This window comes from Sander lucioperca, chromosome 4 (assembly GCF_008315115.2).
Source record: "Sander lucioperca isolate FBNREF2018 chromosome 4, SLUC_FBN_1.2, whole genome shotgun sequence".
NCBI lineage: Eukaryota > Metazoa > Chordata > Actinopteri > Perciformes > Percidae > Sander > Sander lucioperca.
The window spans coordinates 15,411,785-15,428,282 of NC_050176.1; the positions used below are offsets into that span (position 1 = coordinate 15,411,785).

The following is a 16,498-nucleotide window of genomic DNA, read 5'->3' on the forward strand; positions in this document are numbered from 1 at the left end:
TCTGTGTGTGTGTGTGTGTGTGTGTGTGTGTGTGTGTGTGTGTGTGTGTGTGTGTGTGTGTGTGTGTATTTACAAGTAATTTTTGTCATCTGTATCAATATGTTATGGGTGCAGTGTTGTTATGCAGTGTTGTTATTTTCCATCTTCAAAGTGTTTGGGGTCTCCAGATGTGGGATCAGGTCTTCTGCTGGGCGGACACACCTTTCCAGTAGTCCAGTATGTCGTGAAGATCCTCATCCTTGGCAAACTGAACCTTTCGCCTCAGTGCGTGTCCGGCTGCCACGTATCCTTCGTCCTCCATGGACGCCTGCCGGTGCCTCTTCCGGTGCAGTTTGAACCTCTCCCACAGCCCCAGGGTCGGGGTGCAGAGCAGCCCTTCGTCCTCCTCGTCTTCGTCTGGGCTGGAGCAGTAGCTGAGGTTGTGGTACTGGGGTGAGAGCGGGTAGTGTGGCGAGAGCTGGGAGTAGGCCAGTTCCCGCTGCTTGGCCTGCCTGTTGAGGGTGAGGGGGTCTAACATTGAGGGCTTACGGCCCCCTGGGTGGTGGTGGAGCTCCTGCAGGATCTGGGGGTGGTGCTGCATCTCCTGGAGGTGCTGCTGGGAGCCAGGATAGGAGTGACGGTGTTCATTGTACTGGCGGATTCTCTGGGCTTCAGCTCGTAAGATGGCCGCTGCCGGGTTGACTGCACGAATGGCCTCTCCTCCTCCGCCTCCCCTTTCTCCTCTCTCTCCGGGCGAGGCCCTCTCGATATAGCGGGTCTCTGACGAGTGGTAGCCTCCCTCTGAGCGGAATGAGCGAGGGCTCCGGGCAGAGCCAGGAGAAGAGGAGGTGCTGGGCCTTTTGGAGGCCGGAGGTGCCTCCACGCTGTGGTGTCGCTGCAGAGAATGATGATAGCTTCTCCCCCTCTCTTCTCGCCCTCCTCTTCCTCCCTTGTACACTGGGGAGAGGAACTCACTTCCTCTTTCTCTCTCTCCTTGCTCAGAGAGAAGCACCAGCTGTGGCTCTGCAGTAGAAACAGCCCCTCCACCTGCAGAAGAGGGGGATTTGATCCCCTGTTGAAAGGAGGTAGACTCAGATTTAAGAGCATCTATACAGTTGTTGATGATCTGGTTCACTTTATCAACTTCTTTAGCGATGGTTGAGATCTCTGCTACTGAGCCCTGGGGATTTGCTTGTGGTGACATCTCTCTTTCTCGCTCTCGCTCTCGTTCTCGCTCTCGTTCTCTCTCCCTTTCAATGCCAGGCCCTCTCACCTCCATGTAGTTAAGTTTAGCAGGCTTGTGCACTGGTGTTTCTATCACCTCCTGCAGCTTGTATGGATCAATCTCACCACCCTGAGGAAGGTAGGGCATTCTGGACAGACTGTCCCCAGCACCAAGCTTCTGGGAAACAGATCCTCCACTACTTCCCTCTATACCCCCTTCTCCACCATACTTGAGCTCTATCAGAGTCCTTTGGATCCTGCTCATCTTCCTCTCCTTCTCCTGCATGATCCTCTTCTTCCTCAGGCAGTGGACAACTAGGCCAAGGAAGAGTAACATGCCAAACAAACAGCCCAAAATCGTCATAATGTAGTGGGTGGCTGACGACTGATTGGCTATCCTCTCAGCCCCGGCCCGGCGGCCAGTGGAGATGGTCAGACAGGTGTGGTTAAACCGCAGGGAGTTTCTTATAGAAGCCACACAGTACCTGTAGTCAATGTTAGGTTTTAAGTTCTTGAGCTCAATATCTTCTCTTTGATTTTTCAGATTCTGGATATCTGTGAAGAAGCTGTTGTTATAAAGCACCAGGATGTACATTTTCCTGTATGGATGGGGAATTTGAACTGTAATCACAGCACTTGAATGTCGCATCTGCTTTAGCGTCATGATGGGATTGGGGTCAGAGAAAATGGGGCTTAAACTAATTACCTCATCAGGTGGTGTCCCTGAAGCACAATCGTCCAATCCACAGGGAGAGGCAAAATCTGAGGGGGGGGTGGTGGAATCATGTGGACTAATAACATAAAAGGATGTCACGCTACTACCGTCGTCTGTGCATATCTTACTGAGCGCGTCCAGTGCGTTGCGATGGGCAGGCATGCGGGGGTTCTGGCTCAGGAGGGTGTAGCCGAAGAATCCTTGAGGAGACTCGCACACCATCCTCTCACTGGTCCTGTTGGGGAAGGCTGAGAGCCAGCGCACAAAACCCTGCAGCTCACAAGTGCAGTGGAAGGGGTTGGTGTAAAGTTCACAAGTGGTCAGCTTAGAGAGTCCAGAGAACAAACTGCCATCCAGCACCTGGATCCTGAAAAGGCACAAAGGGAAAATAGAGAGATTCGAAAGGAAATGTATCCTCATATAGAGTCACATAGCTGAATACCAACACATCCTCATACCTAAACGACATTATAGGTCGATTTCCAAAGACTCCCAAAACGTCACATACAACTGTTCTGTTTACTGCTGCACGGTGGCGGTTAATCATATGACCGTTCTATTTAACGTAACGGGTTTTAAACACGTAGTAAACATTGTGAAATGGAATTAGTTAAGTTTAGGCAACAAACAGACTTATAGTAGTTAGGGTTAGTAGAATTCAGGGATTGGTCAAATTGTGTCAGGTAAAACTACTAAAATGAGGACGTAACTTGTGTCACGAACTTCATAGGTCCATAAAACTCTGTTAATTTCAAAATGACAGTTGACTTTTAGTTTAACACGGGACACAAACTCCTTAACGCGAAATTTGGTGCTCTTATACTTTGTCACTTCTCTTCCTCGTTTGCTCATAAACATAATTGTGCGTCGTTATGAGCTGCTTGCCTAATCGACCCATATGACCGTTTTCGTTTTCTGGGTGAGGACTGTCTGCTAAATACAGTATCAACAATCTGATACACCGATTTAGCATTGCACTTCTGTAATACTGTAAGACTCATAATGGTCGTATTCTTCTCTCTTGTCAACACCTGGCTTCTACATTACCCACAATGCAACTCAATCGCCAGCAGTTAAGTCTGAGATTTGGGAGATGTAGTATCTGCTAATGTGGCCTTGAGGCAAAATGAGGAGTGGGGTACAGAGGTTTGGTGGTCTCCCTTCTTTCTAACTACACAACCCCAGATCTTCCCACTGCAAACCTAGACTAGTCACTTGAGGGGGCTGAAGATTACGAGTTTGATCAGACTTTGCACAGCTCCCTCCGGAGCCACAAAAGGCTTTATATTTTCTGAACTCTTTCACATACAGTATGCAGTAGTACTGCTTAAGACCTGTAAACAGACTTTGATGTGTAACAACTGCAGGCCTACCCTTTAAATGCACTTGTTATTCAGTCTTCTTGTACTTCATTTTTAGGTCTTAAATATTTCCCAAAACACCTTTCAACATGCCCCAAAGAGCAGTTAAACATCTTCCATTTTGCTGTTGCTTTTTATATTTAAGTTAAGAGATCAATACCAGTTACGGTACCGACCAAGACAGTTATTCCCACTGAGAAAAGTATCTCAACTTTTATTAAAAAAGGTGGCTTGTTGCAGCATTGCATCATAGTTTATTGAGAATACGGTCAGTGAGAGAGAAAAATGGTATATCTGCATTTTTTTTTGTCAGCAAAACATCAGTGCTAATTGGTGAATTTAGAAAGCAGCCCTTATTATGGGTATATGACACCAAGCCTGACAATTAACATTGGTGTTTAAGGAACTTACTATATTCTACCTAGAAATAGTTAGCATTACACACCAATGAACAACAAATTATGAACCTAGAAAGACAAGTCAGATTGCCAATAGCCTTTCTCTTTCTTTGCGTTGAATTCCTCTTTCATATCATGTCAGTATTAAATGACAAAACTGCTACAGTTTAGAGAACCGATTCATCGTGAAATTGTTTAGTCTATAAAATGGTCATATATTTTCAAATTGCTTGTTTTGCCCAACTAATAGTTGAAAACCCCCAAATATAATAACATTTTCAGTGATACAACTGAAAATCAGCAAATCCTCTAACCAAATCTTGATAAGGGACTTCCATGATTAATCAATTACTATTAAAATTGCTGTGAATTCCTTTCTAACAATTATCTAATTGATTAATCAACTAATTGTTTAGGTGCTACCACACCATGTTTTCTCTCTCTCTCATTAGACACATACACAGACCCAGGTCGATACCTGTTCATGGAGAGGTCTATATTCTCTATGTTGGGGCATTCCCAGAAGGTGTTGGGTGTAACAGTCTCGATGAGGTTGGCTTGCAGGTAGAGATACTGCAGCTTGCCCAGACCTCGCAGCATACCCTCTGTCAGGTTCCTCAACTTGTTAAAACCCATCTGGAGAACCTGGGGAGACGAAGACAAGTGGGATTATTCTAATCTCCGAAGAGCTGGCCAGCGCCAGGCATCATACACGACAAGCTGGAAACATGCAGAACAAACAGACGACGGTTCAGTAAAATTCATGTTTCACATGGTGATCTAAGCTTCTATGCTGTGCTCAATTTACTAAGATCTTTCTTGTTCACATTTTACCTTCTGGCCCAGCTCCAGCAGCTGCTTGATGTGTAAGCATGCCAGCTCATTATGGCTGCGTTCAGCTCAGTTTGGTGAAAGCACTTTTGCCTGAACGTTTCTGAAAGCTATAATGAGCGGATTTTGTCTTTCTTATGTGCCTGTGTGTCCATCTGTGTGTATAATACTGGGATAATTTAGATCCTTTACCACAGTGTCAAAATACTCCCTTTTGATTACAGTTAAAAGTCCTTCATTCATAATTATGATCATCAGCAAAATGTACTTGAATAATCAAAGTAAAGGTACTAATGAAGAATTTATGAATTGAATTTGATACCCAGTATTTTATATATATATTACATAATTGGATTATTAGCCTGCTGATGCATTAATGGGTGCATTTTAATATCGCAGCTGGTTAAACTGGAGCTAATTTTAACTACAGTACATACTGTCAGGTAGGTAATCTGTAAGAATTGATCATATTTCATGCCAACCAAATCTTTTGTGTGTAAAACAGTAACTATACTGTAACATTATCCAACACTGTAACTCTGAAATGAATCTAAATGGGAGTCACGTGGTACGTTCACCCGCGATGGCCGCCTAGTAGATTACCTGCCGTGCGCCCCCCTCCAAATCCCCTTAATTCACTGTTTCGTTGTTACTTTGGTAAAATAGTGACAGTAATAGTTTACGCAACTTAAGATGAGTCAAAAAAGCCATTATTTTACTCGCAACCCGCCTGTTCAACGAGGCAAGCCTGCACTGGACTCTCATGGAACAGACAAGATGGCGGGGACGCCCGCCACCACGCCTGAGATGCCTCTTAACATGTTGGCAGAACTAACCACCACCCGATCTATTCTGGAGAATCTGGCCCAAGATATGAACGGTGTAAAGAGTGGTATTGAGTCTCTGAATGCCACTGTTAATAATTTGGGCGGTAGGATCACCGAAGCAGAAACAAGGATCTCCAGGCTAGAGGATGAGGAAGCTAAAGCTAGCCCAATTATGAGGAATCTGGTGCAACAAAATCAGCGACTGCAGGAAAAAGTGTCAACACTGGAAGGATTCTCCCGGCGTCAGAATGTCAGAATCTCCAGGGTCAAAGAAGGTATGGAGGGCCGGGACCTGGATGGATTATTTAAAACTTTACTGAGCGAGGCGTTGGACATACAAGCGGATGACTGGTTCAAGGTCGACAGAATTCACCACGTTGGTCCCGCGCCTGTAAATAACTCAAGACCGAGACATATCATCGCCTGCTTCTTGCGGGACAAGGCCAAGTCAACTGGACATGAGGATCCTCTTTTTCCAGGATTACGGCCAAGATGTACAGGAAAAGCGTAAGAAATATGATGATGTGAGGCACATGCTTCAACAACGCAAAATTGAATATGCTTTGCGCTATCCTGCTGTTATGACTTTCACACTCAACAATCAACGACACCAGTTCTCCAGCCCTGCGGAGGAAAAGCAGTTTCTTAGCGGGCTGGTGTCCGTACCCAAAGATACTACTGACGAGTGAGGACGGTGAATTGGAAGCAAGGTGATTATGGATGAATCTACCAGTCGCTGTTAAACTCATATCAGCTCAGGCAAAGCGGTATCCAACAGGTTATTTGCTCTTGATGCATAGGACTGATGTACAATTTCATATAACGTTAATGACTGTCTGATCTTTTTTCGGGTGCGCTTTTCTTTATTTTCTCTATTTCTCTCCTTTTATAGTCACTGGTGGAGTTATTTTCGCACTGTTTAAAGGTCTGCAATGGACATGGCACTCTATGGACTACCATATGGTACACTCTTTTGTTTGCTGTTGATGGAACGGTAAGATATAAGTTGACTTTTATAATCGAGAAACTCCAGAACAATTTTGGTTAATTCTGTGCTTTTAAGAAATGACTGGGGTTCATGTAAAGTACTATGTAGGCCTACTACAAAAGTAAAGTACTATCCACAGGTTTGCTCTAGGCTTATATATATTATGGCGTTTTTCCATTACATGGTACCTGCTCGACTCGCCTCGACTCTACTCGCCTCACTGTGCGTCCGTTTTCCATTGCAGATTTTAGTACCGCCTCAGCGTGGCTGGTCGTCATAGCGGCGCAAACTGCCGTGACCTAATGCGACACACACACAGAACGTGGAAGGTGTGTTGTTGCCAGAAGACACATTTTGTTTCAAAAGAAGCTGGAGGCAGCAAAAAAAAACACAGCTGGCTAAACTATTTAAAAATGGCGGGTTTGTTCAGGACACCCCCCTCTGTCGCTTTCATGTCACCTTTTGGTATCGGCTCAGCTTGCTTGGAACCTCGACTGAGGTGGTACTAAAGGTACTTTTTTTTGTAATGGAAAACCAAAAAAGGCGAGTCGAGCAGGTACCATGTAATGGAAAAGCGCCATTGGACTAGTTTACAGGTTTAAAAAGCCTGCACACCTGTTATTTGAACCATTTCCAGGTTCTGTTACATGGTTCATGCTGGTTTGATAACGTTTGTGTAAATGTAAACATGACATTATGCTTGGGGTTGTTATTTGCAAGTAGCCTATACGACTTAATTGTATATGAGTAGAAGGAGGAAGGAGGGGTGCGGATGGGGGGGCGGGTCGGTAAGTGAGCTGTCAATGGGATCCCTTAGTGTTGCTGACCCGTCGGAGTTGTTCTTTCTTAGGGGCGGTTATGCCCACATATTCACTATGTGTTGTTTTGTTCAGTTTAGTTTATGTTTGTATGACTTAAGGTGCCTTGAGCTTTACACAGTAACTGCCATTGAACTTAACTTAGAATCCAGTCACGTAAACCGATCAGAAACTAGTGTACACAGTGCAGACAGGATGAGGGCCACAGTATGTTGATTTATATTATCTTATGAATGCGTTCAAAGTAGTATCATGGAATATTGCAGGCTGCCACAATGCTGTTACAAGAAGAAAACAGAAGAAGACGGATATTGCTTTTATTCAAGAGACCCATCTGAATGAGGAGGAATCACTTAAACTTAAAAGAGATTGGGTGGGGCAACTTTATTATAGTACATATTCCAGCAGGAAAAGGGGCGTGGTCATATTGATTAGGAAGAACATACATTTTCAGGTGTTTAAACAATACGCACATCAGGAAGGTAGATGGGTAATATTGGATACCATATTGGAGGGTCAGAGGTTGACTTTTGCTAATTTATATGCTCCTAACACCTCACAGCCAGAATGTTTCCATGAAGTTTGTGATGTTATAAGGAGCATAGCAAATCATAACATCATCATTGGTGGCTACTCTAACCAAGTTAGGGACATTTACTTAGATAAATCCTCCAGACCTAGGCAATTTAATGATCCATCTTGTGCCGCAATAGATGTAATGTCAGAGGAACTGGGACTAGTTGATATATGGAGACTGTTTCATCCTCAAGGAAGAGATTATAAATTTTTCTCTCATCCACATTCTACCTGTTCTAGAATAGACTACTTTCTAATTTCTCACTCTCTGGTCGATCAGATTCCTAATGCTACTATTGGAAACATAGTTTTAACTGACCATGCCCCTGTAGACTTAGTTATATTGAGTAAGGGAAACACAAAAGGTTCATTAAGGTGGCGCCTAAACAATGCATTATTAAACAATGAAGATCACTGTGAATATATCATAACAGTAATGAAGGAATTCTGGGAATTTAATGAAGGTTCTATTGAGGATGTTGGGATTATCTGGGATGCCTTTAAGGCATATGTAAGGGGCGACTTATTCAATACAGCTCATTGATAAAAAAAAGCTGAGAGGGATAACTTAAAATGAACATAAAATTAGAAGAGGATATCAAAGAACTAGAAAGACAACACATGTGTCACCCTGAGCAGGAAACCTGGGCTAAATTAAATACATTAAAGTTTGAGATGAACAACATCATACCAAAAAAAAGTTGAATTTGCTTTATTCTGTAGCAGGTAAAATGTTAGCACACCGGGTGAAACAGATGCAAACTTCTAACATTATTCCCTTGGTGTTTGATAAAAACAACAAATTAGTAACACATAAAAAAGAGATAAATGAGGTATTCAAAACATTTCATCAAGAACTGTATACATCTCAGGGGAATGTGGAGGAATCAAAACTGACAGCATTCTTCTCTTCTATTTCAATTCCTACGTTAACCGAGGATCAAACAAATTCCTTAGAAGGGGAGGTCACATTAGCGGAAGTCAAACAGGTTATTCATAGTCTAAGGTTGGGTAAGGCACCAGGCAATGATGGGTTTCCATCAGACTTTTATAAAAAATGTGTAGAAGACTTAGCTCCAAGACTAGTTGATGTCTACCAAGACTCCTTGCTGAAAGGGAGAATGCCAGCGAGTGTGAGATCAGCTGTTATCACCTTACTTCATAAAAAAGGGAAAGACCCTCAATATTGTGGCAACTATCGGCCTATTTCATTAATCAATGTAGATGAGAAAATCATCTCTAAAGTACTGGCAACTAGATTTGAGAAGGTGCTTCCTAGTCTGGTACACGCAGATCAGGTGGGGTTTGTTAAGAATAGGTGCTCAGCAGACAATTTATGTAGATTATTGCATGTTATGTGGGAGTGTCGGAATGAGAATGATCCCATAGTTGCCTTCTCCCTAGATGCAGAGAAGTTTGCCTTCCTTTTTTATGCACTGAAAAAGTTTGGATTTGGTCCTGCTGATGGCGACTGTTCTTACTAATGGAGTTATGTCACCTGCATTCAGCCTTAGTCGCGGCACTCTGCAGGGTTCGCCATTATCACCGTTGATATTTGCCCTGTTTTTAGAACCTTTGGCAATTGCGTTGCGCGAAAGTGATAATATCAAAGGCGTTAAAATGGCCAGGTAGAACACAAACTTTTTTTTGTACGTGGATGATATTCTTTTGGTTTCAAGTAACCCGCACACGGCAGCATCTGAGATCTCTTCAATTATTGATTCCTTTTTCGGAAATTTCCGGATACGCGATTAACTGGGGTAAATCAGAGGCCATGCCTCTATTTAAGATATGTCCTCCAGCCATAAGGGAGTCTTGGCAATACAAGTGGATGCCGTCAGGCTTGACCTATTTAGGGATTAAACTAACACCAGGCTTGGAAAAAATTATGCAAACTAATATCTCTCCAGTTATTCAAGCTACCCAACCTGTCCTACAAAACTGGGCAAAAATGAATATATCTTTATTAGGTAGGATTAATTTGGTTAAGATGATCGTTACTCCCAAGATGAATTATATTTTATATATGTTACCTCTACATTTTCCACCCAGTCTTTTAAAAATGTATAACACTGTCATAGAGAGCTATGTGTGGGCAGGCAAAAAAGCAAGCTTTAACCGTTCTAAACTATATGCGGCTAAAGAGAGTGGAGGGCTCTACCGGGCGACATAGTTTTGAATGAACAGAAAAGACTATGGGTTCGTCTGGCCACAATAACAGGGTGCAGAATAATATTAAGACATTGGAAATCAACTAGCCCATGCTGTTTTAAGGAATGGATTGAGTTGATGACAAAGATGGCTACTTTTGAACTGGTTACTTATAGAGTCAGGGGTAGGGAAGATATCTTCAGAGGAGTGTGGGGCCCCTTTTTGGATGTAATAGAAGAAATGTCTGTCTGATTTTAATTGGTATATTGGATTGGTAGGCATGATAACTGGTTCTATCAAGGCATATTTATTGTTTATTTTTATTTTTTATCACATTTTGTTTTTGTTGTTTGATTATTTTATTTTTATTGGTTTGTATTGTTCGTTTTGTGTTGTCTACAGATGTGTCTCATTTTGATTTTGTAATCAATGGCTGACAGGTGCAGCCTGAGCTAATTTGTCCAAGATGCTTCTGTCATATGTTGGGGGAAAAAATAAAATAAAAAATGAAATTAATCTAAATGGAGAAAATATTTCCCCCTGAAATGTAGTGTAGGAGTAAAGTAACATACTGTAAGTGTAACATACCCAAATCCCTCAAAATTGACTTGATAAATGCACTTTTCTCCATTGGGTGTATGTGCATTAAGTGCATCTATAAATATGTGTATAAAAGTACATTCTGTCATTGCTCACCTGCAGGTTGAATTGTGCTGAGAACGCTCCATCTTCCACATAGCTGATATCGTTCTTGGTGAGGTTCAGATAGGTGAGGTTGCCAAAGCGACTGAGTGAAGAAAAATGGACCGACCGAATCTTGTTCTCATTCAGCCTCAGATCCACAATAGTGCTGTTGAGTGAAGTGTTAATGCTGTAGATGTTTGACAAAGAGGCAAAATAATATTGACAAATATTTTTATCGTTAAGTTTCCTTACCTGTTAATGTGGGAGGGGATGGTCTCATACGGCGGCTGGTTCATACTGCAGATAGCCAGCCACACAAAGCCTTTCTCGCCTTCGATAAGCCAGCAGTCAGCTGTTACCATTGGCAACCGCATTATTGACAGCAGGGCGAGCCAACAGAGGAAGGAGCTGGCTGTGGACAGGACCACTGATGAAGAACCTCCAGTCACCTTATGTCTCTGCCGTCCCTGTCCTGTCCTCCGGGCCATTTGGGATGTTGTCACAATATCCATTGGAGAAAGCCGAGCAGAGATGCTTGCCATTTAACATTTATTCATGCAGGCTAGTGCCATTTGAAAGGGAGTGAGGGCTTGTTTGTACAGTAATATCTCTGTTTGTGGTGACTTGGTATTGCTTTTATTTTTTTTGTCAGATTTGTGTCTGTACTGCTTGAAGTGTAGTCACAGCATGGTAAAATGTGGTTCTCCTTAGCTTGTCTTGTAATAGTACAGCAAATTGAAGTTTCAGTTGTGTGAAGAATTAAGGATTTATTATAGTAGAAATAACGGGCATAGGATGTATCACTTTATTGGCAGTATGTGTGTCTAGGTAAACTGTATCAATTGTTTAATTAGGGGGTCGCATTTGATTTGTTGTGTATAAATTGGCAAGAGGAAGTCATCCTGGTGCCAGATTGGCTGGTACTCATGTCTTCTGTGGCCATCTGCATCTCTGATTGGACAAGCACCTCTTTTCTTTCTTCCTCATTGCTTGCTGCTCTGTAATTGGTGTGAGAACTCGTCCCTGGAGGGAAAGGGAGAGAGAGGGATGGGAGGACGGTGTTAGAAAAGATTTGCTAATTAAACAGTGGTTTATACCAACAAACACAACCCTGTTACCAGCATGATGAGATAGAGGTAGTTATTTCTTCTTATATAACAGTCTGGCACACATACACCCAAACGTCTATGCACACACACATCTATACTCAAAAGACCTTTCTTGACAAGTCCAATTAGCGCACATTGGTTCAGATACACAACAAGCACCTGCAAATGTTAAAAATACACTCAGCTTGTTGCTGTTGTAATGTATGTACACACACATTTTCTGCCACACCATATTCCTTGGGGCCTTGATAGGCTAAGAATGCCCCTTACTAAGATACTGTATCTAATTAATTAATCTGCTCTAAATAAAACACTTCCTGAAAAAAACAAAAAGCTGATGTCTGATGGAACAGGAGAGAGAGAGGGAGAGGCGGGGGAAAGAAAGAGGCTCACAACGACCTGTGGAGTGGCGAGGAGGAGGATGAAGGAGGATGAAGAAGTGGGTGCAAGAGAGTGGTGAGGAAAGATGTTTGGGGGAGGGGAGAGAGATGTGAGATGGAGCAAAGAGTGAGGTATAAGGCATTAAAGGGGAACGATGCATTTTTTTTTAAGTTTGATTTACTTTAACTGAACAGCTTCGGAGTCATTGGAATGGTTATATGACTTTTTTCAGGTTGAATGGTGGCCGTCTCGCTTCCCCCTAGCGCCTGTGAGCGGAAAAACCACCCTTGCAACTTTGGGCCGGCGGGCCACTTTATTTTTTTACCGAATTGCTTTAGGCACTCCACACGTACACGCCCCCATCCAGGAACTGGCTAGCTATAAGAACAAGGTAGCGATGGAGTTTTTCACACTATTGTCAAGGCTGAGTCTGCAAAAAAGAAGCAGAAAGCTAGGAAAGCATTGTCGGAGGAACAGAGAAAGAGGAAACGTCAGACTGACCGAGCGAGGAGTCAGACACGAGTAAACATCAGACCTGCGTTTTCAGAATGGGGAGAACTGAGACAACCAGAAGCCTGCGAATCTGATGATGACTTGGCGTTCTTGCTGTTGCACTTGTAAGTATCTTTGGGATAAACTCTGTTTAATCTTTGTATTTCTTGTTATTGTGACCTCAGGATGTTTGCTATTGTCTGTAAAGGTTTTTATTATGATCGCTGTCTGTTACGGGCTTACTAGCCGTGTGTCCGGCGGCTTCTTTGAAAACAAATGCACATGACCAGAGGGAGAAGATGGGAGGGGGGAGAGTCGCCAACGAGTTTTTACGACAGTGTTGCCAAATATCTATTCCGAAGCTGTAGGGGGAGCTCTATAGAGAAACCTGTGAGCAAAAAGCGAGAAAACAGCGAAGAAATTGCCAAAACTGCATAGCGCCCCTTTAAGGAGAGAAAGAGGCAGTAATTATGTGAGAAAAAGAGGAGGCTGGGAAGAGAGAGGGATGTAGAGTGGCTCTCTGTCTGGGGATTTTGCTAGAATAGTGGCTCCCTCTTCTCTTTGAGAGCCTTTTTCTCAGCTGTAAGAGTAACAAACAGGATGTGACATTATGGAGGGGGTGAAAGAGTGGGAAGGAGCAAAAGGTCCGGCCTTCCTCTCAGCCATCTTTTGGCTGCTGTTCCCTCCTTATTGATTACGGATGAATTGCGAGGCAGAGAGGCGCTGATGTGTCACCTCTAATCTACGAAGGAGAGCAATGCTTTTTTAGAATAGGACAAAGCTTCTCTGAACTTTTTTTGTGTCCTTGTAAAGAGCAAAAGTCTTGACGTCACATCCTGGCTAGCTGCTGTTCCACCGGCTTCTGTGACTCATTCTTATCTCTCAATAAGGATCTCTTTGATCTTTCTTTCCAAAGAAAGATAATGATGATGTACTGTACTTCATTACAACTTGCTCCATTATCCATGATGTTGACCAACGCTCTCTTATATCATCTTTCCAGCTTTTTAAGCTGTAATCCCTGCTGTCTGAACAAGACAAAGATTCTAAAGCCACGCTGGTGGCTCTGTGCTGATGTAATGCATGTATAATGTTCACCATGTTCACTGTCTCATTTAGCGTGTTGGCATGCTGACAATTGCTACTTCGCACTAAACACAGAGTACAGCTGAGGCTGAGGAATTTCATTAATATTGCAGGTATTTAGTCTCGCTTTGCCAGACCTTCCTCCACAGCGCTGCGGAGGGGGGTCTGGCTAGTCAACACAGCATTCCGGGATGGGAGAAAAACGTGCTCTGGTTTATTGGCATTTCTTTAAACCAATCACAATCGTCAGGGGAGGCACTAAGCACCGGCAGCAGGCGGGGCCCTTTTCAGGAAGGAGGTTTAACAAACTCTGAGTCTAACCCTGATCTCTGAGTTGATTTACCCTGAGATGGGAAACTCTGAGTTTTCGGTTCCAGAACAGCTGATTTGAGTTGGTTCAATCAACTCAGAGTAGGTTCACTCAGAGTTAAGTGAGTGCACCACCACTATAAAAAGGCAGCATGAATGGAGCCATGATACTGCAATTCACCATGGTAACATCCACAAACAAACTGATCGGCGGAAATACTCATGCGCACATACAGCAAGTTTGAACATGTATTTCGTTAAAAAACAGTGGCTGCTGCAAAAGAGAGAGAATTTGGGTGGGAGATTGCTGCTAGAGTAAATGCGTAAATTCCAATATAGTGCATTAATATCATATTTAATCGTAAGTATAATATTACTGGTGATATGGTATTGAACCTATAATCTATTTCATTTAGGTGCTATCCTGCAGGCGAAAAAGTACTAGGCCTACTAATCCCATTCTGAGGCTGCAGCACCATCATTAACAGAATTATAATTCATAATCTTTTATTTCAAAGGATTTACATCATTCACCTGCAATACTGTGTTTTGCAATTCGTTTAAAGTGCTCATATTATGCTTTTTGGCTTTTTCCCTTTCCTTTATTGTGTTATATATCTTTTTGTGCATGTTATAGGTTTACAAAGTGAAAAAGCCCAAAGTCCACCCCAAAGGGACTTACCATCTCCAACAGAAAACACTGTTCACAAACTGCTCCAAACAGCTCTATTGTAGTCCAGCCTTTACTTCTGTGACGAACATGCGTCATTTTGTAACATGTTATAATGCTCGCCTAGCTGCTAGCGTGGTCGTAGTCCTTACCTAGCTACTGCGCATGTGCGACTCCCAACAAAGATGGAATAGAAGTGTGATGTGATGCCTGTAGCTAAAACAGAGAGCTCAACACACAGGGTGAAAAGAGGATCTGCAGCAATGTGCAGTACAACAAAAATTAGGGCTGTAACGATATGCAATATGAAACCGAAATCGCAACACTCAGATCCACGAACCTGTGTCGCGGTGTGAGAAGGCAGAGTCGTGACACACCCCTGCCAATTCCCAGAGTTATCCTTCCTGTCCAGATCCAATGCTACATCTTTAAATTACTATTAGTATTAGTCGTTTTGGTGCCTTATTCCCCTTTTGTCGGGTAAATTTAGCTAACTGTAAAGACGGCTAAACTGAAGCCTAGCAGCGCCGGGAGAGTGAGGCAGACAGACAGGGGTGTGCTAGCTGGCTAAATTACCATTAGATTAGTCGTCTATCTATACAGTTAACGTTACTGATGAATTTGTGGGTTAGCCCAGAGTTGTTAACCGTGGTCAAAACAATCATGCTAAAAATAACTGAGTGTGTTGAACGATGTTGTAATCTTTTGTTACCCACCAAGAATTAGCTAGTTATAGACCAAGCATTAGCTTTAGCTACTTGTCAACCAGCACCTTTATAGTAGGCTAACCTTAAAGCAACACCAAAGCACTTTTCCTCTTTGGTCCCCCTACAGGTTGGAAGCGGAATTATCCATTACTGTTACCATTACCATTATTCTTATGTCTTTTTCGAACTACAGATCCGCTACCCGATCTGGCAAACTTGCATAGTGCGGTTATAGCCGAGAGGGCCGCAAAGCAAATGCAGAAGTGCCGTTCACCCTGTTACAAGTTGATGAACCACTGAAACGATTTTGGAAACATTATTTTAAGGTACAAAAGAATCTTTGGTGTTGGATCGATCAATATTGAAATCAATCAATATCAATAAATAAGGTCTCTGTTGTATTACTGTGTTGCAAAGTGGCATGTAATCAATGACAAAACGATGCCATGTGGCAGAAAAAAAGTTGTATTACGTTTACTGAGTATAACTCTCCTCGCATCACCAATGTTGTAAAGAAAACTGCCGTTTGCAAAAAAATGTAATGCGACACAAATAATCTGCTGGGATGTAAGAGTATGTCCACGATGGGTGACGTTAGTGATATGAGGACGGATAAGGTTATATAGGATACATAACTGATAGACTGGGAAGAAAAACGATACCGCTCAAATAGGTAGGCTAGTATCTGGAAATGAAAATGCATCTATAGTCGGGGCCTCAATATCATCTCCCGACATATGTTTAACTCCCTGCAAATTAATACAGCTTCTTCATCAACGGGATCGTCGACAAAAGGAAATGCCATGTTTTGAGAAAAAAAAATGTTTTATAGTCTATTTAACACAGTTAATAAACCAACCCTGTTTTTTTATTCATCAGATAACAAACTGCGCTAAAATGCGCCTGACAGAATGAATGAATAAATGAGCGCTGTGTCAGAGGGAGGAGACTGAGAAAAAACTCGAGGTTTATTGAAGAAAACCTGCTCCCGACCAGGTTAGACTGACCGTAGGTTCACAGGCTCAGTTACCATAGTAACTGACTCTGAGGTTAAGTTACCTCTCTTTCTGAAAATGGGCTGGAGTAACCCCTCTCTCTCAGGTTTGATTAACCTCCCTTTTTGAAAACAGAAAATCCAGAGTTTCCCTCATCTCAGGGTTAACAAACTCAGAGTTTTCACTAAACCTGCTTT

At 42.7% G+C, this 16,498-nt stretch overlaps 1 protein-coding gene across 2 annotated transcripts in view; it reads right to left on the reverse strand.

The window, feature by feature from the left end:
* The window catches only part of LOC116042973 (protein ELFN1-like), a 148,620-nt gene that overhangs the window by 3,158 nt on the left and 128,964 nt on the right, over positions 1–16,498 (reverse strand). For both annotated transcript variants that reach the window (XM_036000858.1, XM_036000857.1), the window contains exons 3-6: positions 10,805–11,575; positions 10,565–10,718; positions 4,156–4,322; positions 61–2,285 (exon numbers count right to left, since the gene is read on the reverse strand). In XM_036000858.1, coding sequence (XP_035856751.1) covers positions 176–2,285; positions 4,156–4,322; positions 10,565–10,718; positions 10,805–11,094 — 2,721 coding nt within the window. In that variant the 5' untranslated portion in view covers positions 11,095–11,575 and the 3' untranslated portion in view covers positions 61–175. The remainder of the gene's footprint in view (positions 1–60; positions 2,286–4,155; positions 4,323–10,564; positions 10,719–10,804; positions 11,576–16,498) is intronic.